Consider the following 26,533-nt stretch of genomic DNA (forward strand, 5'->3'; position numbering starts at 1 on the left):
TTTTGTTTCTCGTACAAGTACTGACACTTCAAACACATGCAAGCAGCGCTGATGAGAAGGCCTGTGTCCCTCCTACTGCTGCCCCTTTGCTTCTCATGGGGCTGGGTGGGTAGCTGTGTGAGGGGAGAGGCTGCCTGAGGCAGGGCAACTGTGGATGGAGGTTGGGGAATGCAGCCCGTGGTTGGGGAGAGGAGGAGAAGCGAAGAAGACGAAAGACAGAGGTGTGGATGCTGAGCCCGGAGGCATTGTGCCAGGTGGGGCTTGGAGGGGCTGCGCCTGGCGGGCTTGGGCAGGAGGAGGGGGCATGCACCTCTCCGATGCAATGTGGTCGTGGGTGTAGGCACAGCATTCATGGGGTGTCCCTGCCTGGGGAGGCAGCAGAAAGTGTGCTGCAAAATGGCTCCTTCTGTGTGGTTAGAGATGGACAGGAATGGTAGGACCTTTCTGGTCCGAGCTGCTTGTCAGTGCAGTAAGGCTAGAGGACAGGCTAACTATGGTGGAACTAAAGGAACGGATCACTTCCCAAGGCTGTATCCTCAAAACTTAAGGGCTGACTGAAATAAGGCTTTTTCTTTTTCTTTCTTTCTTTTTCTTTCACCTTTTTCTTTTTTCCTTTTTCTTTTTTCTTTATTTTCCTTTTTTTTCTTTTCTTTTTCCTTTTTCTTTTTTCTTTTTTTTTTATTTTCCTTTTTCTTTTTTTATTTTCCTTTTTCTTTATTCTTTCTTTTTTCTTTTTTTCTTTCCTTTTTCATTTCTATTTTTTATTTCCTTTTTCATTTTTATTTTTTTTCTTTTTCATTTTTATATTTTTTCTTTTTCTTTTTCTTTTTCTTTTTCTTTTTCCATTTTCTTTCATTTTATTTCATTTTTCTTTTATTCCCTTTTCTTTTTCTCTTTTTTCTTCTTTCTTTTTTCCTCTTTCTTTTTCTGTTGTTTCTTTTCTCTTTCATTTTTCTCTTTTTTTTTTCTTTCTCTTTTTCTTTTCTTTTTTTCTTCCTTTTTTTCCTCTTTCTTGTTCTATTTTTTTTCCTTTTTCTTGCACTACCTTCTAGTCCTATTTCCCTATGCAGAATTGCCTAACCTGCAAAACAAGTACCTCACTCCTCCAAGCAATCACACCACAAGTCTCTCTCCTTCCCCTGCTGCAACTGCTCCTCTGGGTGGCAGGCCAGGGAAGCCAGCCAGGACACCACAATCCCCCAGAGGAGCTGACTCGCCTTTCTGTAATCAAAAGGGTATCTTAATTACAACCCTTGCCCAGAAAAAGATGCACGGGAACTGCCGGTCAGAGGCCCCTGCTGCATCTAAGGGCACCCGTAGCATTTTCCTCCCTTCTAGGAAGGGACCAACCTTTAAGCCCTCTCTACGGCTTGTCACGAACCTAAATAGGACTTCAAAGGTAAAGCGAGAAGGGATGGCTTCTGACCCAAGGAGGAGACAGGGCAGATACATTTCCCTGGAGACGGGCAGTGCACAATCCAAGGGAGGCGCAGAGGGGTTTTCAGACTTTCTCCTCCCCTCCTGCTCCCCTGGGGGCTCCAGCGGGAAACCCAGTGGGACAGGTGGCAGGAAGGGAGGAACATTTACCCTAAAGTGAGCTGACATGAGGCTGCAAATGCAGGGACACATATATTTGTCTCTAAGGAGCCCTGTGCTGCCTTCTTGCAACTGCAGCTATTTCACAGGGAGACCCTTGGTAAAATACAGTGGAGACTGTGGCCACAAATACCATGTCCCGTCCCCACTTTCCCTGACAAAACATCACTGTCAACCTCCGCATTCACTAGAACAGTTTTGCTCTGTGCTGCGCTCAGTTTCAGTTATTTTCAGAGCAGGGATGAAATTTCTGCAGCAAACATGCCAGAACTCACTCTGCACGTTGACACTCAGCGGCTGAGCAGATTCACCTCTGTGCCTGCTTCGGTGCCAACCTGCTGCCACCCCAGGCCCTTCACCTCCTGCCCTGGTGTCTGCACGGAGGGGCCATTAGTGGTGTTTGTTTGTTAGGGCATAGCTGGAGAGCAGCAAACGGTGCTAACTTGTGTGTGCCATGCCACAGGAGGGGCACCTGGAGGGTCTGCTCCTCAGGCTGCAGAACTGGGACCGACAGCCCTGCTCTTCTGGCATGGGATCAGCATGCAGCATACAAGACAAATGTAACATATAAGAAGCAAGTGTTTTGCATTTACAGATTTCTTGCACACTTTCTGGATTAAGCAATTATGCTGTGATGCGAAGAGGAATAACACAGATTTATGAAATGGCACTGAGGTTATTGCATGAGGAGCCTCCCCTCCCTTGTGCCAGGCAGCCTGAAGCACAGGATGAAGTTCCTCCTCTAGCAACATGAGCTGCAGCCCCAGTTCTGCAAAGTCTCACTCCCAAGCCTAAAGGTGGGAGCTGTGAGCAGCCCCCACAGTCAGGATAACCCACAGAGCCAAGCTCTGCAAGGTTTATCCAAAACAGGGCACATACACCTCCAGACTGCAGCGCATCTGGAGTAGGAACACTTTAAAAAGGTGGTTTGCACAGCACATAATGCCGTAAGCCACAATCCTGACTTTGGTGTTTGGATGTTTCCATGATATGACAATAAAAAAGTACTTGGAGAGCAAATATCAATAGCAATATTCATGTATTCATTGCATAAATCCTCGTGCTTGAAAATGGTCAAAATCAAAATAAATTGTAAATGCCTATGAAGTAAACGAGTGTTTTTTATTTACAAAAATGCTTCCAAATGTATTTGGGCTGTATTCCCCAGTCATCCTCATTAGGAGGAGAGAGAGAAAATGAAAAAGAAAAAAAAAAAAAGAAATTGCACTGAAGCACAAGCAATGCTATAACCCAATTAATCTGCCTTCTTTCTTGATAGAAGCCTCAGAATACTTTTGGTTTAACCAGTACTATAAAGCCTGTAGTCGTTTGCTCACACTTTACAGCTTGTCTGGCATCTTGCTGACTGGGGACTGAGGACGAAATGCCCATGAGTAAGTCTGGTTGAAGTGACCACGGCAAGTCATCTCCTGCCATTTGCCCAGCTCTGGCTGGGGATGCTTTGCACACTTTGTATTTCAAAGCCCCTCCTTGCCAGCTTCTCACAATATTTGCTCACACTGCTTTATTATTTTCTTGCTCTTAACATTCCTGTTCTTTCCCATAAATTATTTCTCTCAGTTATTGTTGAGCTGGAACCTAGGAGAAGCAAGCTCTGGTTATTCAACACTTTGCCACCTTACACCAGGTGTTGGAAGGTGAAAACCCTCAGAACAGTACAAAAGTCCATTTTCTAATGTTGCTTCTCCTGGTGAGAGGACTGTCCTCTCACACACACTGAAATTTATCAGCCTCCAAAGACATTACATTAAGAAAAAAAATGGAACAAAACAAAATGCTGTAGTGTTGGGATCAGATACTTTGCATGTAAAAACATCAGCTTTTAAGTATAGGGGGAAATTGCCACTTTTGCACTGTTTCATTAGCCATTCATCATTCTATAATAGCATTTTAACTTACCAGTGCAAAATAACCGTGCTGATTATTACAGTCCTTTCTTCTATTGGCTTTGTGAAGAAGCACCTCTTATTACGGGGTGCCACCTTTGCTTTAACCCACCTTAAAAATACACTGTACACTAAAATGTGTTGCCACAGTCTTGCTTTTTTATCTTTTGTATTTATCACCATATTTTTTTACTCATTAAGAAAATATTTTCAATTACCAATATTTCTATTTAGCTTTAATGCGAAGTAATAAAATAACTCACTTCATCCACACTACAGGTATTTTTCCTATTTCATCCTGAAGTTTCTAGTCTGCCTCATTTCTCTTTCATAGTTTTAATTCTTCATAAAAGCACACAGGGTGAAAGAAGGAGATACCTTTAATGCAGCTTTCCTACCGTTAAATAGATATCTTATTCCCTCTTTCAAAACAAAACAAAACAAAACAAAACAAAACAAAACAAAAAAACAGCTATTAAAGTGACAAAATGACAGCAACAAGTAGACAAAGGGAAATGTTAAACCTAGACCTATTGTTCATCATGGGCCTTTCCTTAAAATTGTTGGGTTGAGGGCAAGCAGTTTTTCATTTCCTTCCCCCCTTCTTTAAGAGGGTTTAGCTTTCACCATAAAATGTTTCTTGTAAAAAAAAAGAGAAAAAAAAAAAAGAAAAAAAAAAAAGAAAGAAAACAAACAACTGTTACGTATCCAATGCAAATGCCAAACTGAGAAGTGCCACCTTGGTTTTTGTATTTCTGGAGTTTGAACAGTTGTCCACAGAACAGCTGCATTTCTGCAAGCCCAAGGCAGGTGGCCCAAGCTAGACGCTTGCCACTCATAACCACAAAGCTGAAAAATCTGACCAGTTCCTTGGTAGTCCGAAAATGTTCATGAGTTCCAGTTTCTTCTCCTTTTACTTTTCTATAATGTAAAGTAAAAATCCAGTTCAAAACTACTAAATAGATTTTCCCATGTTGCATTCGAGAAATAATCTTCACTGCCATAAAAAAATATTCACACCACTAAAAAAAAATCAACACAATTTCCTCTGTCCCCTGTAAGAAGGCCAGTGGTTTTGCATCACTGTCCATGACATCATTCGACTCTTTTAAAGCAGTCCGACTGCAGTTCAGGGAGTGGAGTTTGGTTAAATAGAAGTTCACAGTCTTTGGCTCTCCTCTCTCAACAGAAGAGTTTTCCTCTCCAAAATAAGTCTAAAGGACTGTCCTTGCAATGCCAGGTCGCCTTAAGTCCCGTTGTCTTTCCCCGAGCTGCAGGGTCACGGTGGGCTTGGAAAAGGGCAAGGGGGGTCTGGGAGGCTTTGAGTCAGCTCGTCAGCTCAGAAGGGATCCACCACAGAAGGAGTAACGTCGAGCTGCAAACCAAGACCAGAAGCTGTTACAAACTGACCCGACTTCAGCTCCAAATGCCACCATGCCTAAGAGGCAGAGATCTAGAGGGGAGAGCCAGGGGAAGAAGAGTGAAGGACAGCTCTAAAACCAGTACAGATCCTTGCTTTTGTCCTGAGGCTGCAAACCTGAGAACGGAGAGAAGAAAAAAAAGGGAAGAAAAATAGGAACAGGCATTTAAGGACAGAGAAAGACAAACTTCATTTCTGCCACACGAGATCGGAGGCTCAGCCTAAAGCACGGGCTCCTAAAGCAGGGCTGGAAGGAAACAGTGAGACGAGAAGAGCATGGGCTGCTCCAGAGGCAGGCACGCATCCCTGTTGAACCTGAAGCAAGGATGCCGTACAGAGCCATTTGTGGCTGCGGTCACCAAATTGCAGCCAGAGCGGGCTTTCCTCGCCTCTGCTGCCACTGGCTGAGGAGCAGCCACTGCTGGCTACACATCTGTCACCTCTTTGGCATGGCTGCAGGCCTTAAGTCCAGGCACCTGACCAGACAGATGCCTGACACCAGCCTCACTGGCCACGGCGATAACCGTTGCCCTTTTTCTTTTGTTCTTATTTTTGCTGGGCAAATGTAATTGTACTTTTCAAAGACTGGGAGAAAAAAATAAGTAGCTGTGGCTGTTTATAAACCTACAGTACTTTACAGAGCCATGCAGCTGCCTGCACACCTGCTCCATGGCAGGAGCCCAGCGATGGCCCTCGGGGCTCCATCCTGCTGCCAGCCCTTGCAAGGCCAGGGCAAGAGGGCTCCAAAGCAAGAAGGGCACACGGGCCAGAGCCAGGAGGTCCCAACCCCAATTTGTTTCCCCTTAGGGCCCCACCATGTTGGGTCCTCCCCTCCTACCACCTTCATGGGGGTGGCCCTGAGCTGGGGGGACCCAAAGGGGCTAGGGGCTGCTCTTCACCTGGGTCCACATTGAGGCCAAGGCTCTGTGCCATGTCCCCTGCTGCGTTGGGGAAGGGTGCCGGTGTTGTCCAAGTGGCGGCAGCGCCCGCCTCGGCCTTGCCCAAGTCGCAGGGAGGGCTGACTGGTGTGGGCACGGCGGCAGGCGTGAGGCGGTGGGGGCGGACGGAGGCGGTGGGCACCAGCAGCGAGCCATAGCGGGGGTCGAAGTGAGGGCCGTAGACCTCGTGCACGGCAGTGGGGCGAGGGTAGGCGGTGCTCTGTGTCCCGAGGTAGGGGTGGTGGTGGTGGTGGTGGTGGTGGTGATGGGCATGGTGCCAGGCCTCAGGGCCGCCCTGGTGCAGGTGGCCGTGCAGGGAGGCCGGTGCGTAGGGGTCGGCGGCGGCGGCGAAGGGTAGCTCGCTGTGGGCGGCGGCGGCCAGGGGGCTGCTGAGGGTGGCGGGGACCGAGGAGGGCTGATAGGTGCTGTTCCAGAAGGACGGGGGGAAGCTGCGCTGGCTCATCGGGAAGGAGCCGTCTAGGTGCGGGAGGGAAGAAAGGAAAGGGAGGTGAGCACCCAGCAAGCCCTCGCACTGCCTTTATCCCCCAGAGCACTGCTGAACACAAGGAGACACTTTCCATGAGAACAGATTCCTCTCCCGCCACACATCCAACACGCCTAGCCCAGGGATGATCCATGAAAATGAAGTGATTTGCTCCAGGTTTCTTATAGTAGCTGCTTAAGGAAAAGACTGTTACCTAAGGCAAGGTAAATATCTCTCCCTCAATAGTGGAAACTGAGTCAGAGCTATTGTGCACCACAGTAAGTTCCAGGGATGGATTTCTCTTGTTTGTTCATTTGTTTGTTTTCTCCTAATCTCCCTGTGAAAGCGTTTATGCCCGACACCTTGGAGGACGCCCTGACGCTGACAGGAAAGCCACTGCTTCCTCGGTGAGGTTTCAGAGCAGACAGTAACAGTGTGCGATGTGACTATGTGCCAGCTTAAAGTTTTGAAACATCTGGGGGCAATTTTGCCATCTATTGCGTTGGGCTTATGCCTGTTTATTGGATATACCACTAACATATCTGGGAAGCATTCTGCAGATCTTTAGGGATTGGCAGGGTGAAGGACAAGGACCCTGCATTTTCCTTGCTCAGTAAGACATGTGTGAGGTGGAATAGTGATTGCTAATAGAGTACAGAGATAGGTGCTACGCATGATTGGTCGGGAATGCACAGCGTTGCTGAAACAAATGAAAATGTGCCCTTAATCCACATTTTCTGGGGAGGTAAATTAGCTCAGAGCCCTGGCATTACTCAGGAGAAAGGGAAGCAGTTCATGACAGACAAGGAAGTCTTTCTGCTTTCAGCACTGGGTACCTTCCATCCATGAAATACTTCAACTAGCGTTTCAGTCTCAGAAGCCACCAATGAGAATTTCACGGACAGACTGGGAAATTAGCTCTCAGCTGTGCAGCTGGCCTGGCGATGGGGTTCCGGGAAAGCAGCGCCCATGGACGGGTTATTCCCTGCCACATCGGGTACCCCATGAGCCCATCTGGGGTAAAACAAGACATGGCTATGGAGGATCTGTGCAATTTGGGGTCCTTGCCGCTGACGAGTGCAATGACACACATTGGGCGACACATGGGGTCGTGCATCGTCCAGTTTGCAGCGGTGGGAACCTGCTGAGCTCCTTCCCGCGGCCACTTGCCCTTCTGCTCCCGTCTCCACTCCCCACCTCACCAAACCCAAAGCTGTGGTGGCCGAGCCGGGTCCCGCAGCCCTCCAGCCCCGCGCCCCGCACCCGCGCGCCCCGCACCGCGCTCACCCCGCCAGGAGCCGGCGTTCCTCGCCTTGGCGCTGCCGAGGGAGAAGCTGCTGGGCTGGCTGAGGGCCCGGCTGAAGTGCTCGTCCACCACGGCGCTGATGTCCCCCTGGAAGTAGGTGAAGAGCACGCAGCGGGAGCTGATGTACTCGGCCTCGGGGGGTCGCTCCTTCTCGGGGCTGCAGTCCTCCTCCTTGATGCTGGCGGCGGCGTGGCCGGAGAAGGAGCTGCTGGTACTGGCGCTGCTGCCGCTCTCCGGGGCTTCTTGCATTTTGGAGTAAAAGGCGAGTTTCTGGAGGAAGGGGGGAGGCAGGGAGGGAGAAGCGAGACGGTCACGCCGTGCAGAGCTCCGAGGTGCCCGAGGCTCGGCGCTCCCTCCGCGCTCCCGCAAAAGGATGCAAAGGGTTGCAAAAGGATGCAAAAGGTGGCAGAAGGATGCAAAAGCACGAAGAAACCCTCCCGCACAGGAGGGGAAATACCGAGGGGGCGAAAGGCGGCGGCGGTGCCGGCAGCGGGGGGAGGCGAGCGGCGCCGGGCTGCACACCGAGCGCACGGCGGAGAGGAAGAAGGGGAAAAGAAAAGAAAAAAACCGAACCAACCAAACAAACACAAAAACCACAAATAAACAACCCAACGCCGGCAGCCTCAAACACTTTTCAGGGCAAAAAGCACCGCCTCGGCCGGCGAGAAGCCTCAGGTATTTCCTACGAGCTTCCACTGCCCCTGCTAGGTTCCGCCGGGGCAAGCAAGCCGCAGGCGCTGGGAAGTTTGCTGGGTGTTCCCCGTGCCCTCTGCACCCGCCTCAAAGCGCCCGCAGCCGCTGGGACTTTCTTAGAAATAAGCGAGGGGGCGCGGAGCCCCTTCTCTTCCCGGCCGCTGCGGTTCGGGAGAAGCAGCACCGGGGCCGGGGGGAGGCAGGGAGGGAAGGAGGGAGCCCCGGGCTGAGTCCCGCGGGGTATTTCATAGCTGAACCATGGCTCGAAATCCGGCTGAGAGTCACGTCGTGACCGCCGCCTTTCCACTTGGCTGCCGGCTCGGCCATTGAGGTAATAATCATCCCCCTAAATAATGTCACCCGTGCGCGGACAGGCCCGGGGGGGTGGGGGGGGGGGGCAAGGTGGGGGAAGACATCATTTGCTATTTGTAACAGGTATTCCGGCCCCGCTGCCAGCTGCCCGAGGTGCCACCCGGGTGGCCACGCCGTGGGGACGAGGAGCTGGGCCGGGGGCTGCCGCCAGCCCGGGGCGCTTCTGCCTCCTCCGCTCCCCTTTTTCGTTTGCAGGGAAATTCCGCCTTCCGGCTCTGGCAGGACTAAGGGGCAGGAAGAAAAATAAATAATAATAATAATAATAATAAAAAAACCAACAAACCCACACCCCACTCCACCAAACGAGTGGAAGCGCTGTGCAGCAGGTGCAGCCCGGGGGGAAGGAGCGCGCACCCCGATGCGACGAGGCCGCCGCGCACGGGGGCTGCAAATGCCACCAAACGTCCCCTCGGCCCCCCCAGGGCACCCGCCTGTCCCTCGGGGGCCGGAGCATCCCCGGCGGCACCGCAGCCTCGGCTCCCGTCGGGGCCTCGGCTCCCGCCCCGGCCTCCCGGCGCTGCCTCCGCTTCCCGAGGGAAAGTCCCGCAAGCGGGGGCGCGCTGCGGGATGCCGGGGGCGCGCTGCGGGATGCCGGGGGCACCTCGGGCAGCGCTCCCCAGCCGGTCCCTGCGCGGGCCCCCCGTAAAGCTGGAAAATCACTGTCCCCCCCCTCCAGCCGCGCTCGGATGGAGCCCGTGCAGGCAAAGGGAAAAAAAAAATATTAAATTTAAAAAAATCCCTAAAAAGCCGTCGCGGGGTTCAGGTCGCGCTCCCGCTCCCGGGGCGCCCCGCCGGGGTACGTACCGCGCCGAGCCCCGCACCGAGGTGGGATGCGGCTCTGCTCCGCTCACCATCGCAGGCTGCCGGAGCTTCTCCCCCACCCCGTCCCCTCCCCTTCTCCTTTTCCCTTTTTCCTTTTGGTGAGGCCCCAGACGGCCATCCTCCCGCCGACACCCCTCCCACCCTGCAGCCCGCACGTACCTGGGGATAGGGGCTGTAGGCTGCCGCGAAGTACGCCTGGGGCGGCCCGTACACTTGGTACATAACATCCAGGCAGCTCATGGCTGGCCGCGGCCGAAATTTCGTTTTTTGCTCTGCAAAGCGGAGCTGTGCTCGGCGGGACGGAGGGAGGATCCGGGGGGTTAAGAGGCACCCCTCCTCGGTGGGAGGAGTGAGGGGGGATGAGCTGCCCCCCCCCCCCGCCCTGCCTCCCCCCGCCGCGCGGCTCTCTCCCGGCTCCCAAAACCGCCCGCAACCGCGCCGGGGGGCTTCGGCCCCGGGGCAGGGGCGGGGGGAGCCGGGCAGGACCCCCGGCAGCATTTTTGCTGTCGCTCCGGGGGGGTTTCTCCGTTCTCCGTTCCCGCCCATGCAGCCGCCAAACTGGGGCGAACGGGGAGCGAGGGGGTCTCTGGCACTGCCCGGCTAGGGGGGGACGTGGGTGAAGCCCCCCAAGCCCCCAGGGGAGCAACGTTAGCCCCAAAACGCTGCCGTGGAGCTGCGAGAATTCCCAGGGGCTGGCCGAGCAAGGTGGGAAAAAAGTTGCTTCTGGAGGGGGAACCTGCCCAAAAACGTCGCGGGAGCGAGGATGCTTTCTGAACGGAAACCCAAGCGACGCCGCGGTTCGCGTGGAAAGAGCAAATCCTGGTGCAGGTAAGCGGGGTTTGCTCCCCGGCTGCCCGCTGGGAGCCCCCCGGGAGCAGGCAGGTGGCCGTACCCTCACCCGCGATGCCCAGGAGGGAGAGCGGCTCCTAAGGCAGCCCTGTGAGTCCTCAGCTCAGCAGCAGCCCTTTCAGACTGCCGGCTTCTTCGTACCTTCTATATTATTTTTACGCATTTGTACTAAAGCCGAAAATAAAGGAAAAGTGAAAGAATATCACTTACTTTTCAAATGCTGATTATTAACAAAAATCATGGGGAAAAAAAAAGCTGAAATGAATGAACGCTTTGGATTTTGAAGACCCGGAATTCTTTAACTGAATTTTAGCAGGAAATCCTCATAATTAAAAAGGTTAGCATTTGTCTCTGTTTTGTTTCTCAGAAAAACTAATCTTATGTTTCAAATTTCAGGAATTGTTCTGAATGCCCATCCTTTGCCAAAAATCATATTTCAGTGTCTAATGAGCATATTTTTTTCTTAACTGGGGGCAAGGTTTTAAATTCATATTTAAAACATTTGTTTCTCCCTCTTCTAGTTTGGTAAATTTGTTTTCTGTATGGACACACGACCTGCAACTCCATGGCTGCATGGTTCAGCCCCGGCACCACTCCTTCCTCCGTCACACCAAATTTTGTGCCAGTGGCTGAGACGAGAACAAGGGGAGGAACTGTCAGTATCCAGCCTTAAAAAGGAAGCGTATCTCACACTCTATCATTTTGTTTCTCCCAAGCAGAAAGCAAACAGGCACCATGGTGGGAAGGGCTCACTCTGTGGCGGGCATCCAAAGCACTGCGGCCAGCGAGGGAGTGCCCCTTGCTCCTTGCGGCCGGAGGCTGTGGGACCTCACCAGGGCCCTGGGATCTCGTTTCTGCTGCCCCTGCTCCCAGGGGTCGGGGGCCTGGCAGCTCTCCCATCACCGGGAGATCTGTGCCTGTTCTGAAGGCAGCAGCACTCTGGGTGGCAGTCCGAAAAGGGCGCCCATTTCTCAGGAGGTGAGTGCACCTTGGACATGCAATCCCAAAAACACCACATATTTCCCTGCTGTTTGCACAAGCGCTTCTCCAATGGCTTTGTGCAACACTGGGGTGACACCTGGCATGTGTCATGGTGGAGCACATGCTTCGTATGAAGGAAAAAGCCAAAGCAACACGAGACTGGGTGCTGTGATGTGGCAGAGAGCCTAGGTTGTGTCCCCTGGAGAACCTCTCCAGGGCTGAATTTAGTGGTTTTACCTCACACACGAGTGTGTTACAGCAATTAGGTCTGACGTGGCTTGGTGTGAATGCAGTTTCTTTTACAAACAGTCATTTGACAGTGAAACTGCGTAATGTAAGACATGACCAATCTGTAGAGCCTTAAGGCAGAGCAATGCAAGCATTCATAGCAAAGTGCTGGCATTGTTTTGCCTTTTCAGTGCGCTCTCTGAAGTCGGTCCCAATTATCCTGGAAACCACGGGTCAGAACTATATTCACTAGTGATCTCACTACATATGTACAATTATATGTAAATATCTTTTCTTGGTCCCAACCAAAGAACTTTAGGTGGGTTGCATCACATAAGAAATAACAAAACCTTGGAAAAAAAGCAGCTGAGATATCTTACAGAGAAAATTATGACAGCAATGAACAGAAGAAAACGTTTAGGAAAGACATGGGTTAGAGTTGGCTGTGTACACTTAAAACATTTGCATGGGCCTCATCCTACGTTCATGTACCCATAGTGTTTCACAACAGGGAAACAAGGCAACAAGGAAAGTTGCATGGTGCCTTGGAAAACATTCCTATAACGTGATTCAAAGTTACCTTCTCATTATGCTGTAACCTTACACAAAATAAGAATTGTGTGTTACAATGAAGGTCTGGACAACCAAACAACCCACCCAACAAGGCGTTAACACTCAGAGAGACCAGGACAAAAAAACAATGGAAATATGGAAGGATTGACTGCCTGTGTTGCTCACCTGCCCTGGATGTCCTACATCCAGCACCAGTGTGTCCACTCTCTGCACGCAGGTTTGGTCAGCCGACCTCATGTCTGATCCAAGGCTGAAACATTTATTAGCCAGAAAGCACTGTTCAGGTTTTGAATCTGGCCACTTGGATAATTCATGCTGTTGATGCCATCCTCTTTCAGAAGTTCAGGGAAACTTCTGCTGACTCCAGAAAGGCACGCTGTCCTTACTGGGAGATATCTCAAGCTGGATGGAGAATGCAGCCCTTGCTTTAACAGTTTGTCGCTGTGCTTAACAGCCTTCAGTGTTTCCCACTTCCAGTTTGAGCGGATCTGGCTTCAGCTTCCAGCTGTTGGTTCATGTAATGCCTTACTGCACTTAGCTAAAGAGTCCTTTCATACATAATATTTTATGAAACTTATTTTATTCCACACTATATATTTTTTTTCCTTGCCAAAAAAGACAGATGCAGCTCCTTAATTTTCTGTGGCTATATATCTAGTCATTAGAGAGTTTTTTTACCTTTTTTTTTTGCTTGAACCCTGTTCAATTTTTTAATATTTTAAAAATATTCACACAAGAACTTGTTACTGTTCTAATATCTCTCTTGCCAGTGGTATACACAAAATATTTTCTTAGCAACTTCTGTTTATGTTTGAAGATTACCTCCCCCCCCCAAAAAAAAAAAAAAAAAAGAGATCTAAAGACAAGGAACTCACACTGACCTGCTTTCCCACTGTGGGCACTACACATTTTCAAAATCACTATTATGAGTTTGTGAAAATTATGGAATGTTTTGTGGTGAGTAACAGATAGCACGAGGCTATTTCTGACGTTCCTTCTGAGCTCTTACGTAGCTGACCGAGATTATAAGCAACCAACTCAAAGCTTTGGTGATGCCATGCGATCAGATAACACCTGCTCATGATGCCTTTGAAGTCATTCTTTCCAGGACCCTTTCCACAGGCTGCCTACTGTGTTCCTAGATGTGCAACACTGTTAGTGGCTCCATTCATTTGCTGTTTGCCTGAAAGTGCCAGTAGGCTTATCAGCAGACTCAGGTCTTTCCCATTTCCCATTCCACTTGCTGGCGTTCTTGCCACTATGTTACTTCCAAAATTTATTGGTGAGACTCTATATCAAATTCCAAGTTATCAATGATCATCCCAAATAGTTCACAATCTAATATGAATGCTCCTATATAATAAAGATTTTCTGTTGACTCCAGTTATATGCATTTTTTGTCCATTTGCCGTGTGATTTGTTTTTTGTGTAGCATCTCCTTTGCGAGATGGTAACTCCAGTTTCAGTAGATTTCCTATTTCTGTGCTCTTATTTTATTCTCAAATGTCATGAAATGAAGGATTCATACTTAACTTAAAGTATCCAACTTTGGATGTGCTACTTGTGGGTTTGCAATGGTGAAATTTGGCTGAAATGAATCAAGATCGATAACCCTGTTCTTCTTTCTGGTCTTTGTAGTCTCTGCGCTCAGTCTCCCTAAAAGCTTTTTGTTTCTTTTTAGGACTTGGCAACTGTTACCATGGTTTTCCCAAGGATGTTTTTGAGGTGCAGTCTCTGGGTCTGCACGGATGAAGAAGACTTCAGGCTCAGGAGCTGCTAGTTTGGTAGCATTCATGGGTGCTGAATTCATGAAACTTAAAGACAAAAATCAGTATGGTAAAACAGAATGAGGGCACATATCACTGACTTCCTTGTCTCATTCACTGCCCCGTGGGACCCAGTTTTGTTTTATATTTAATTTTCAATCTCAAAGACATTTTGTAGTTAATTTTGATCTTCCTTTGAGGGAGTGCTTTTTTTTTTTTTTTTTTTTTCCTATTTATTTTTCCTTTCCTGTGGCTCTATGAATTAACTGCTAGCTGCTAATTAACCACACGCACAGCTACTATTTGGTGCCATATGTGACACCGTGCCCGCTCAGTGACGGGCCCTGCAGCAGCTGGACCGTGTGTGGTGATTTTTCCTCAATGATGTATTTAGAGGGGAGCTGCAGCCCTGGTGCGGGTGCAGCATCTGGTGCGTGTCACTCACTGCTCCTGCCCAATCCTTGCCGCGCGCGCCGGCTCGCAGGCCGGGGCATCACCTGTCTCTCCTCTACTGATTGCGGCAGATGAAGAGATCGTTATGCAGGGCTGGAAGGGGAACCTAGAGCTGTCATGAGGGAATAGATTAACATGTGTGGGAACACACTGAACCCATTGAACGTATGGGCCGGCTTTTGCAGCATTAAAGCTCATGGAAGTTTTTTTCATGATCAATACAGGAATAGGCTTGGTTTGGTCCTCAGAGGCAGAGCTAGCAGCTTTTGTGATGCTTGTGTCACAGGGCATTTGGAACTGAGCTGAATCTCTGTGCACTTCTGCTCTGCAGGCACTGAATCACCAGAGCCACCAAGCCACCACATCAGGCTTGTTCCAAGAAGTGTTCCCCAAGTCACTCTACATATTATTTTGTATTTATATAGAAAATATAGAATGCATATTTCCTCAGCTGTGCTCAGGACAAAGAGGCAATATCAGGCAAAATGTCCCTTAAAATGATCTCCAAGAACAAAAGAGTTTTTTTTCTGTTTTGTTTTGCATGTTCTTATCAACATGAAGTAAAAGTAGAAACAGGTTGTATCTGAGCTGCGTAGAAGTTACCTAAGCACTAGATTTATTAATATAACATAAGCAGTCAGCTCTTGAAGTAAATGTGACATGTAGCTCTTCTGCAATATCCAGGCTCAGTGAGTTTGATGGCGCACAGTCATAGTTCCGTGTGCTTTGTTTTGAAGCAAAACCAAAACACAAGTCTTCTAACGTGAAAATCTCAGTTCCTATAAATATTTTCATTTTAGAAGTGTTCTTCCTTCCAGTATTGTAGATAATATTTCAGACAGGGAGATAGGTGGCAGAGAAAGACCGCAGCTTGAGAGAGGAAGTGGCTCAATGCAAGAAAATGACAGGATTATCAGATCTTTAGTAGAGTACAATCTGGTAAAGTATATGCTTTTTTTGTCTGTCCTGACTTTTGTATAACAGTGACAGCACATATCTAGGATGGGAAAAAGAAAGACACATTTTCTTCCACTCTCAAGTCTCTCAGGAGTGGAAACTTCTACTGCTCAGAGTGGGCAATATTATGTCATACTGGAGGTGCTCTCTAGTTCACTTCAGCTTTCTTCAATGTGTATTTGGCTAAGTTTTGAGAGAATGCTACTAGAAAATGTTAACTATAAATTTTAAATAAATTAAAGGCAAAAATAAGTAAAAGGAAAATTCACAGCAAAATACTGGAGGTGGAGCCATGGTACAGGGAATTGTGTTCTCATCTCCTGGAGTTGCCTCAGACAATGTAGCTCCTGGCTTCAGTGCAGATAGGTGTGATTTCAGAGGCTGGAACATATCCTGACTTTCTGAAACTGAACAGAGCCCACACTTAAAAATGTTTATGGTCATACTTAATAGAGAACTTAGTCCTAATGTTTGCAAAAGCCAACCTAATCGTTAGAGGTAAAGTTGGAAAAACAAACAAGAAAGAGAGAGAAATACAGTAAGAAAGGAAGAAAGGAAGGTGTTGTCACTGCCAATATGCACCCAATCCATGTGTGGGAGGATGGGACAAAATAAAATGTCGTTTGATTTTCTTAATAACATCTGTCTATTGTAGCCCAACCTACTGGAAACTAGTGCATATATAATGATATTATAGCCCAGCTGGAAAGTCGGCTATGCTTTCATAGTTGTATTGATGTAGATTTAGCTCACTTAATGCAGAAGAATAAGAACATAGTATGCATATGCATTATTTGTAATTAATAAAGTTGTCTCAGAATTTATTGAAGATATGTAACTCATCCCCCGTGTCCCTGCTTGTACATGAAAATGTTAGAATAGGGATGAAATTATGAAAACCCATGCCATAAAATCACCATCAAAAGGAAATCATAATATGCATACCAGGGTTCACGTGCTGGGATCTTCAGACACGATGGCTGTACATTTTCAGGATGGATCTCTTCTCATGCTGAGGTAGGCACTTCCCTGAACTGCAAAGTGTTTTACATGTACATATAAATTGGCCAGTAGTCTGGTAGATGGGGTAAGATCAGTTTAGAGAAACTAAGCCATTTCATACTCCTCCCATATTTATGCTTCCTTCTGAAGTCATCCAAGGATGACTTGCATGCATTAAAACACTTCTGGTGTATGGAGTGAAATTTATGGAGAGAGCATCGTAACAAACTAAGTTTTTGAAATGCAGGTCCTGTTTATAGATCAAGCTGATTTATGATTTTTAGACTAGATAATAAAGAATGCAAGCTCTGCTGGAGTTCTGTATTGCTGGTAAGAGCTGTGCACACAGGGTAACAGATACTTGGAGCTGCTGTCTCACAAGAAGTGAGGTCAGAGCTTTGCTTAGGCTGAGAACTTGCCATTACTTTTTGAATAGTGGTTTGCAGAAACTGATTTTAACTCACAGAGTTCACTGTCCAGGTGGGAGAATGGTGTATTGTAGAGGATAGCGTGAATGCTGAAGAGCTGGCCAAACCCGGAGTGGAAGGGAAAGGCAGCGCAAAACTTTTTGTGTGTCCCTGGCTGTTGAAATAATACAACTGCTGCACTAGATAAACTGGCTTGCCCTTCATTGAGGCACTGCTTCTGTTATATTGCCTATTGCTGGTCACAGGGGACAATTTTACAATTATCAGTCCGTGTGGCCCTTGTCCTGATGTGCCCCTCTATTCCCGACCTGGCATTACTGCTGGAGCTGCTCTGCGGTGCAGGGGTGCCCTCACGTGCCTCCCCAGGGCAGCTGGTAGCAGAAGAAGCAGGGGCTGAGGGGGGTTTCCAGGGAAATCAGAAACAGGCAGGAAAAAGTTGGTGGGGAAAGTCTGCCATCAGTTCCACACTTGAGAGGAAGAGCAGGAGCCCCGGGAATCTCCAGCTCCTTCCTCTCCCACACACCCTGTGCTGCGTCCCAGCCTCCTGCACAGCCGAGGACAGAAGCATGTCTTTCAGTATGCCGTGTCTTTCCAGCATGTGCGTGCCAAGCCATACTTCAGTCTCTCGCCTTCCAGCACCATGCAAACTCCACAGTCCTCACATTCCCGCAGCGCGGGACACCCCGCTCCTGCCCCTTGCAGTACAGAGCACAGCTTGCAGCCGTGCCCCGGGGGAAACCCAATGCAGATTAACGGGTGCTGTGCTCTTTTCCAGGTGAGCATCCCCTCATGCTCTCCACTGGAGTTTCAGAAGTTGGCTGCATGTCCTTTTTCATGTGACATTTGTGCATTGCCCTGACAGAGTGTCAGAAGGCAGCCACCCCATAAAAATACGGTAGTGTTCATCTATTCAGCCTTCTGCAGTTTGCCCCATCCAGGGACTTTTCCTGAAGCTCTCTGAAAAACTCACATTCTTCCTAACAGCATCCCAAAAGTGACTTCCCCATGACACTGTTCTGTGTGCTTCTGTTATTTGAGAAAAGCAAGATGACTCCTGCTCTATGAATCGTATCAGTGTTAATCTCCTAAATCAGTGATGCTGCCTCACAGCTTTTACATAGATGAGAGAAACCTGGCACAAGGGTAAAATGAACTTTCCAAAGGGTATTCAGGGCATCCTGAGACTGCATGTTTTCATCCAAGTAGTTGTAAGTGCTTTGGTCAGAACTGTGCTTTCTTCTGCATCTGGGTGAGCTCATGGTGCAATATTAACTCTACACACATGAAACACTAAGGACAAAAAATATTCTATCATTCTCATTAACTTAGTAGAAATTCAGCTATTTCTAAGCCAACACATTTTTTTTTCCTTCAGATATGTTTCTCTGTATCCACCAGTGTTTTCTTTCTACTCATTATTTATCCTAAAACCTTAATCAATTACAAATTTCTTTGTCCATACAAAGAATGAATCCTTTTGCTTTACAGAAAGAATAACAGATATTTAAAATATATATGAAAATATGCACAAAAAATATGCAGTGACTTACACACTGAAGTGCCCCAAATGTTTTGGAAGTTGTAGTTTACACGTCTGCTAGACTGATCCCACTGAGATTATTTATCTACCTATGTATCTTCCTACCTTCCTACATATCTACCTTTCTACAGATCTACCTACCTACCTAATAGCTTATTATACAAATTTATTAAAATGATCAAATACCTAGGTAGAGGCAATTTGAAAGGGATTTCATGGAAAGGGAAGTCTCACCTCCTAATACCTAGAAGCCAGGCCTTCAGATCTAAAAGGCATGACAGGGGAACTGCTAAACTCATGGTTGGAAAAAGCACTTTGGCTTCCCAGGGTGTATATATTTAGTGAATATCATATATATTATTTGTATACATGAAATACAATATGAACTACAGCTGATCACCATTCAGTTCTGTATTTAGTGTTGTATTTGATAGTTTTTACAGAGCTTTCCATGATGTTGTTGCTGTCTGGTGCTTGCCATGCTGTCATGGGGGGAGCTTTCCGCGTATGCCCTGCTCCTCCACCAGAGTCATCCTGTCCACACATTTTGCTGAAGTCAGCTGAAGCTGCAGCCCTTGGAGATCCCAGTATGGTTCCATCAGTTTCTGTTGTGAGATCTTGCTGTGCGTGTGCCTTCAGTAGACACCCCTCACTTCTGCAGGCCTGGTTTGGATTGGGACATTTTCCTAGAAATCTGCATCCTCATATCAGCACTGCCAGTGTAAGCAGCATTCCCTGTGGGGATGGCCAGCTGGCTGTTACAACCTCGACACCTTGTTCTGTAAACCTCAGGGCAGGTCTTGCTGATGTGTGAAAAATGCTCCTGACAGCCTGCTCCCACCTGCACTGGGGTTTCCAGCTCCACAGGCTTGCTGACCCAGAGGGAACAACAGCTGGAAAAACAAGAAAATGGTTTGCTATAGGTGGCACCTCTAGCAAAGGGAAAAGAAAAGGTGTGGAGGGAGACAAGAAGTTTTCAGAAGCGCAATAAATGAGCATTCATGCTATGGACCAACAGCAAGTGCAGTAAGACTAAGCCTGCAGAAACACTTGTTATATACACAGATCTTTCCCCAAACCGTTTTCTTGGTTAACTTACATGCACTGGCAGCTTTCCACTGAGCTTACAAATAATACATGCACATTTGGCTTTACTGGTTAAATGATGTTTGCGACTACTCAGAGTGATGCACCACTGCTACAGCAGCCACTTGGGATGTGCTCTCAGATAAATATATTCTGGCATAATATGATAAATGGACAATGAGTAGAATCATTCATTATGAATAAGAAAGTAACAGTAGTTAAAAAGTCTGTGTGTGTATACCTATACAACTATACATGAAAACATACACACATATATTTTAAATATATATTATATATATTTATATAAAGTATATATACACACATTTTTTTGCATTCTCTGGCAACCATAATGAAAGTCTGGAGCCGAGAATTGTCAGCAACCAATGAATTGTTCATTAAAAACTACCAAAAACTGGGAGAATTACATAAAAAAAAAATTAAAAAATTAAAGGTAAAACCTGCTATTTGGTTGAAGAACAGGCTCAACATAAAGCACGCGGCCAGGCAAGTAACTGATGTTTCTCTGAAACCAGAAGATGCCAGAAACATTTATTTCCTGGAGGACGTGGAAAAAAGCTGTTCCCAGAGCCCCTTTGCAGGCAACTGCTTCCTCCCCCTGCAGGAGCTCTCAGGCTGCTGCTGCTCCTTCACCACGTACCACAGGTTTATAAACGGTGACTGGAGATGTTGGACAAGCCTACGGGAAGAAGAAAGGGAACAGTGTTCATGTTCATGTAGCCATGCTTGATGTAAGAGTAACAATTCCCCATACTTTGGAGGAAAGCTGGTCTCTGTTTTCCACAAATCAAATCAAATATCCACATCACAAAAAATGCACTCTCAAGCCCACTGTGAATTGTCAGTGTTATTTCAAAATCCAAGGACACCAGGGCTGGGAATATAAATAACTTCATTAATATTCTGGACTCTAGAATGTTCTTAAACTACCTTGATAAAATTTTGTTTCATTTCCCCTAGTTTTTGTTTACTTCGAGAGCAGGTTAAAACGTTCCAATTTTTCCCTGGGACCAATTTATGAACAAATAGGAAAATACTGAGCAAACAGGGAAATATTTTTGAAAAAAATAATTCCTTTTCATTTAACCTCTGGAAAAAATTTTCACTGGCAAAAAAATCACCTAGGCTACATTATGTGTCTTAGTGAATGAAGCTCTCAGAAAGTTCATATTGCATATGGCATGTCTTGTAAACATCATATTTAATCTAAAACGAATTAAGGCAGGCTTGGGACATGGTTAGGAAAATGGGATTTATTAGTAAAGGGATAATTTAGAATAAATGCAGTAGAAGTTCATCAGATTATAAATATAGTTCTAAGCCATTTCCCCTTTCCACACTCTGTTGGATTTGCCCTTTTACCTCTCTTTGCATGAACAGACCCCCCATTGCAAAATAGGGCAACTGGGCAGTAGGGCACTGCATAGGATGCCCCACAGAGAACTAGTTGCTAAGCTTGCTGGAGAGAATATGTTTGCATTATAACTTCTCATGATTTTTGGTAGCACTCCTGATTTGATTTCAAGTACTTCTCATGGTGGGAAAATCATCACCTCCAAAGAATAACTACATATTTGCAAAGCTTCCAGGCACAAAGAAGTCTTTGGTTGGGTAAAGGATGTGTTCCAACAAACTATCACAGCATCTCCAAGTACTTGTGTGTCAGCTAATCCCATTAGATTTGTCTGTGCAATGGAGACAGACCTACCGAGGATGGACAGGGTGTACACTATGTGGACCATAATCAGGCCTTGTTACATGCTTTGGAGAACCTGAGGACAGTAGGATTTCTGCTTTATTACTAGCTTTATCAAATGACAGGTGTAAAATAATTGTTATCCAAAAACCTTGCATGATGGCCAAGTTTGGGAGGTGCTGAGAACCAAACACTTTTGACTTCATGCTCTGTTTTTGCTACTGGGAGTGTTAATTTAATTCTAGATACCATCCAATGGTTTATAAACTCCTGGTTTTATCAGTCTGAATCCACACATCAAGCAGAAAAAAATCTGGTGGCACTGGATTTATACTGAGTGAGAAGAATCTCATCCACTGACTCCCAAAAGACTAAGAGAAACTTTAAAGAGAAATGCTTAAAGCAAGATATAAAAATAGGGATCTCTGTAAAATCTTCTTTTAAAGATGGTCTTGTATACATTGGTTTCATGTTATATAATGGCATGTCAGACATGCTCTGCCTCCATCCGATGGCTGAGCCCTTTTCACTCAACACAGTACAGAGCACACACAATCCTGAACTGGTAACAACTCCATACTTCGCATGGACAACATATTTTGGAAGACATTGAGAGACTGGATTCAAAACAAATATAGAGAAAATAAGCAAGACGTAATGTGTAAAGGGGTATTTCACGCACGTCCAAATTATGCCTGGATGAAATATTCTGTGAGAAAAATAGCACCATGCAGGGAGAAGGGAAAGCGCAGTTGAGTGGGGTGGACAAAGAGCCAGCTCAGATGAGCCTGGCTGAACAGCGGTTACTGGGCTGTAAAAAATGGACATGGCAAATGTACTGCATTTACTTAAGGCCCCATGAACCTCCAGGGAAAAAAGAGCATTCACAGAGTGGCTCCACTGACAGCGAAAAAGTTTCATTATTATTAGTCATATGCTGAGGATGTCAAGGAATTTTAAGGCCGCACTCTTTGCATTTTTAGAGGTTATTAATGAAATAGCATAGCAAGGTGAATTACATTAAAATATTTTTCTAACCATTCCAGAAATCTGGGTCCAAGTTGGCATAGGGCTGGCAAGTGGTGAACTTTTGACCGAAGCTCGGATTGCCGGGAGACACATCCTCCTTGTTAGTTTCGGGTGACAGTTCACTGTACTAGAGACATCCACTTGTGTGTAAAGAGGCGAGTGGGGGAGGAAGATTTAGCGCTGCATTTTCACAGGGGCAAGAAATTCCATCCAGCTCAAATGTGTTTTGGCCCACTGCCCGGCTCCTTGTCAAACACATGACCATCACTCGGCTTCCTATTTCTGGCCCGAATCTGGATCCTGGGGATAAGCGAGCCCCATTAGTGGTTAAAATTAGGCAGCCGAGCTGTGACAACACATGCTGACTCTCCAACGGAGGGTAGACATATTTAAAAACCAAAAAAGAGCGAGACGCCCCAAGATTTAATGTCAGATCCGTGTGTAATTCATCAGTTTGGGCTCCTGTAATGGATATAGTAGCTGATCTACCTTATGGAGAAGACTTAGAAGTCTTTTCTGGCTTCCTCTGACCAAAGACTTCCTATAATGATTGTTAAAGACGAGATTATGCCATTATTCTTTTTCGTGGTAGAAATGCATCACCTTGGCTTCTTACCTTGTCCTGATTTAGTCATATGATGGACGAATTCTCCTGACCTGAGAATGAAGAACACGGACACCTGGTTTCTACAAAGCTGTACTTTAACTGGGAAAGATTATTTTAAATTGAAACAGCAGCAGACCAGCTGGTTAGAAAGTAGACATTTTGAATTGCTTGGTAATCAGAAGTTTTCATTTACCAAAATAAATGAGCCAAACTGTTTGTGCATGTATGGACTAATTTCTTGGATGCAGCACTAGGGTGGCTATTACACGTGTATCCTCTTGTATCACACTTACCTCCATCCACTTGGCCAGTGACTCTGGCCATGGCAGCCCATTTGGCAAGGTCCCACACAGCTCTCTAGGCTTTATCATTCTTCCACAGCCTGAAATGCCCTTATTTCATGAAATTATCTGTCCTCGAAATCCTTTTCTAAGCCTTTTCTGTATGTTGAGGTGTATCTGAGAAATTGGCTAGGGAATATCAGGCTGGGCGAGTTGGCTGTTGTAGTGGTTGGTGTTTTATTTAATTACAGAACTTTAAGAAGTGAACACACTTTTCCACATAGGCTCTGCACCCTTTCTCATCGCCACTAACCTCTGTGTTACCAACTCATGATTCTGAACTGAGAAATCTGATGGTGATGTGAAGATCAAACTGATCTAATCTGTTGCGCAATGAGCCCTTGCATTGCACAGCCACCTGCTCAAGTCAGTCTTCTCAACCTTATGACAGTTCAAAGCCTTTTGAAAATGAATATATATATCCTTCTGTCCCCTTTCCATGTAAGCTTCTAGACCTTATAATTGTCTCCACTGCACTGTGGTCTCTGCCAGTTGTGCTGGTGAGGAGGAGTACCAGAACTGCTCCAAGCACTCCTGGCTAGAAGTGGTTTGCTGGACCTAGACATCAGGCACGTAGCCTGGGCTGTATGGCATGCCCCTCTGCAAGGACAGACATCCTCTCACAAAGCAAATAGGGTCAGAGAGAGCTTTCTGGGGTATTTGTGAGATGGGAATGGGGAATGCTCCATCTGATTCTGCTGGTGGCATAAAGAAACAACTAACTAGCCCACAAGATGCCTAAACATGTGTGCTAAAAACAAGGCTTGGGTTTTACACTGAGAAAAATGGGGTAGGTAACACAGGCTGGAGCAGCACATTTGTTGTAGAAAACTCCACTAAGGAGACAGCCTGAGGTACATTGTTCTAACAGAAATCTCCAAGAGGTCTTCAGTTATAGCACAGAGCAAGACACTTGTATTTAATAAGAAATACACTTACTAAGCAAAAGAGCAGTAAGAAATGTGCCTGATATGCTTTTGCAAATGTCTGCCATTATTAACAGTCTGGTATTTTAAATGCTTCCAGTCTAATGAAAGCTTTGAAGCCAAAGGAAATACAACTGATACTTGTGGGCTGATTACTCTTTGTGTAACGCAATTGTGTAAGCAATGCCACAAAGGCAGAGAAATTCCAGGTGCCGACTCAGGTGTGACAAAGCGTGCTAGCTACCCTTTGGATGGGAAGAGGCCAAGGCAGATCCATGTCAGACACCTTGGCACAATGTTCCTGGCCTTCCTTTTGGCTTGGGGTGCAGTGTGGAGCAGCTGCCCTGGAGCTGGCCCTGAGCAGGCTCCAGGACTGCACATAGCACAATGCCTATGCTAACTAAGCCCACACAGACTTAGATGGGGGGACCACAGAATGAACCTCAACCCTCAATCCCAAGGCAGTAATTTAGGCTTTTTGATTATATGGGATGTTCCAGCCTGCTGCTGCCTGGCACAGTGGAGAGCTGGTTGTGTCTGTTGGCATCTGAGTTTTGCAGTCATGGGGCATGCATACAAGTGTGCATATGTGGATGTTTTAACATGCTGCCACTGCAGTTGGGTTAATAAATATGGGGCAGGCAAAAAATGGCACATGGTATTGGTTACTGTTTGGACAGAAACTAGTTAAAGGATCACTAGTGGTTCAGATCTGGTGCAACAAACTCCCCCCTTTCCTTTCTCTCTTGAGTGCTCTTTGCCCTCTACTAGCAGGGTCTCAACTGGTTTTTCTGCTGTGCTCAGGAGTCCACTGTGCCTGCCCCACAATATGCCAGCGAATTCCTCTTGCTCACAGGGTGCCAGCAGCTGCCACTCAAGAGAGAAGATCAAGAAAATTCCAGGCAAGGCAGAGATGACCTGTCCAACTGGCAAGGGGACTGTCACCTAGGGGAGCAGGGTGAGAGAAGCTGCTGGTTTTAGACCTGGTTAGTGATTATACATACATCCTCATTAGTGGGATGCTAACTGTTAAGATTTAAACCTTCTGCTTGACAATCTTTCAGTCAAGTTGTTTGAAATATTTTAACAGTAGAATATAGTTTCAAAATACTAATATGTAATAGTAATAATAATATGTTTATTTAAAAGATATAAGATATAAATTGTTCTTTGAGTATGTGTGTTTTAACACGTTAACACTTCTTTTCTCTGGACTCAGAACATTTGACTTCCTCTGCAAGAAAACTGATGTGTTTACTCATCAAAATAAATTTAAATGTTGACGTCCAAAGCATCACTCCATTGCTTCTGATTGTTTGGAATAAGTTACTACAAGAGGTGCTACAGATTCCTGTCTCATTGGAAAAAATAGCTTAGGATCTTGAATGGTTCATTAAACCATCACTTCAACAGTTTTCTCAAAATGAGATTCCCTTCTTCTGTTCTTTGTACAAGAGCAAACTTTTTACTTAATCTCATCACTGCTGTCATTATGTACAAACAAGGAGAAAAAGCAGAATTCAAGAACTGGTTTATATGTGCTCTTTTGTGAACATGATGAAAGAAAGACAACATTTGTTTTGCTCAAGACTATGGAAGAGCAAGGACATGGAGAGGTCATGAACTTCTGGAGAAGGCCAGAAGAATTCCTCCCTCAAATACTCAAGCATTTACATTACTTATTTGTGTTGAACTGCTAAATCATTTCAAACACACCAGGTTTAATTGTGTAAGGGGGGTTTCTGATCAATTTTTTTTTGAATCCATTCTCTTTGCTCTTAGGTCTCACCTTCCGCACTTACTATTGCCAGTTGACCTGAGCAGCGTTGGCCCAGCTGGTATTTCCTGCTACCTCTGGGTTGCCTACTGCTTCCTTTCTACTGTGGACTTTCTATAACAAGCGTTTTATGGAGATGGACTTTGCTGTCAATGAATTAAACAACATTCTTATTGTGGCTTTCTGACTAAGTTTAAAAATGCATATTAGTGTAGATGGCTGAATTGCCATTAAGGAGATCTTCTGCAGACATGAGGAGCCTGTGGTCTGTGCCTGGTCACACACAGCTATGCATCTCAGTCTCCACAGTAGTAACAAATGTCATCTATATACAGAAGCTACTCACATATCTCTTTTGGCTGACATTATTGATGCTTGTTTTTCTGAATATGTGTATCAACTAATTGCTACTGCCAAAGTTTTAAGAGTCAGATCAAATAATAAAAGCTGATGGTGTTTAAGCGACACTCTGAACTCCCTGGGCCCTTGGAAATATGGAAGAATTATTTTCATTGGTTTGACAGCTTCCCTTTCACTGTGCATTAGAATTATTGGGTAGGCAATGTTCCAAAAGTGTGCTTATTCACTACTTTCACTACTGTACGCATGTCATTGACAGCACCCTTCTCTGGAAACAAAGCATCCCTACACCCTTTGAGAAAGAGGGTGGCAGAAGGGAAAAATGAAAGCATGAGGCACCTTGCAGACTGCTGTGAGTTATTAACACAGTTCACTTCC

At 46.3% G+C, this 26,533-nt stretch overlaps 1 protein-coding gene and 1 long non-coding RNA gene across 2 annotated transcripts; one reads left to right on the forward strand and one right to left on the reverse strand.

Moving 5' to 3' along the window:
• Positions 1-4,532: 4,532 nt before the first annotated feature.
• Positions 4,533-11,137, reverse strand: VGLL2 (vestigial like family member 2). The gene is made up of 4 exons (XM_080588114.1): positions 9,698-11,137; positions 7,633-7,921; positions 5,823-6,338; positions 4,533-4,878 (listed from the first exon to the last, which is right to left on the reverse strand). The coding sequence occupies exons 1-4, from the start codon at positions 10,082-10,084 to the stop codon at positions 4,838-4,840; spliced, it is 1,233 nt and encodes a 410-aa protein (XP_080444240.1). The 5' UTR covers positions 10,085-11,137; the 3' UTR covers positions 4,533-4,837.
• On the forward strand, positions 9,986-16,165 carry LOC308193419. Its single transcript, XR_013949620.1, has 3 exons — positions 9,986-10,366; positions 11,107-11,365; positions 13,851-16,165. It is a non-coding gene; the product is annotated as an uncharacterized lncRNA (long non-coding RNA).
• The last annotated feature ends 10,368 nt before the right edge of the window (positions 16,166-26,533 follow it).

This window comes from Anser brachyrhynchus (genome assembly GCF_964034855.1).
Source record: "Anser brachyrhynchus genome assembly, chromosome: 3".
Lineage (NCBI taxonomy): Eukaryota > Metazoa > Chordata > Aves > Anseriformes > Anatidae > Anser > Anser brachyrhynchus.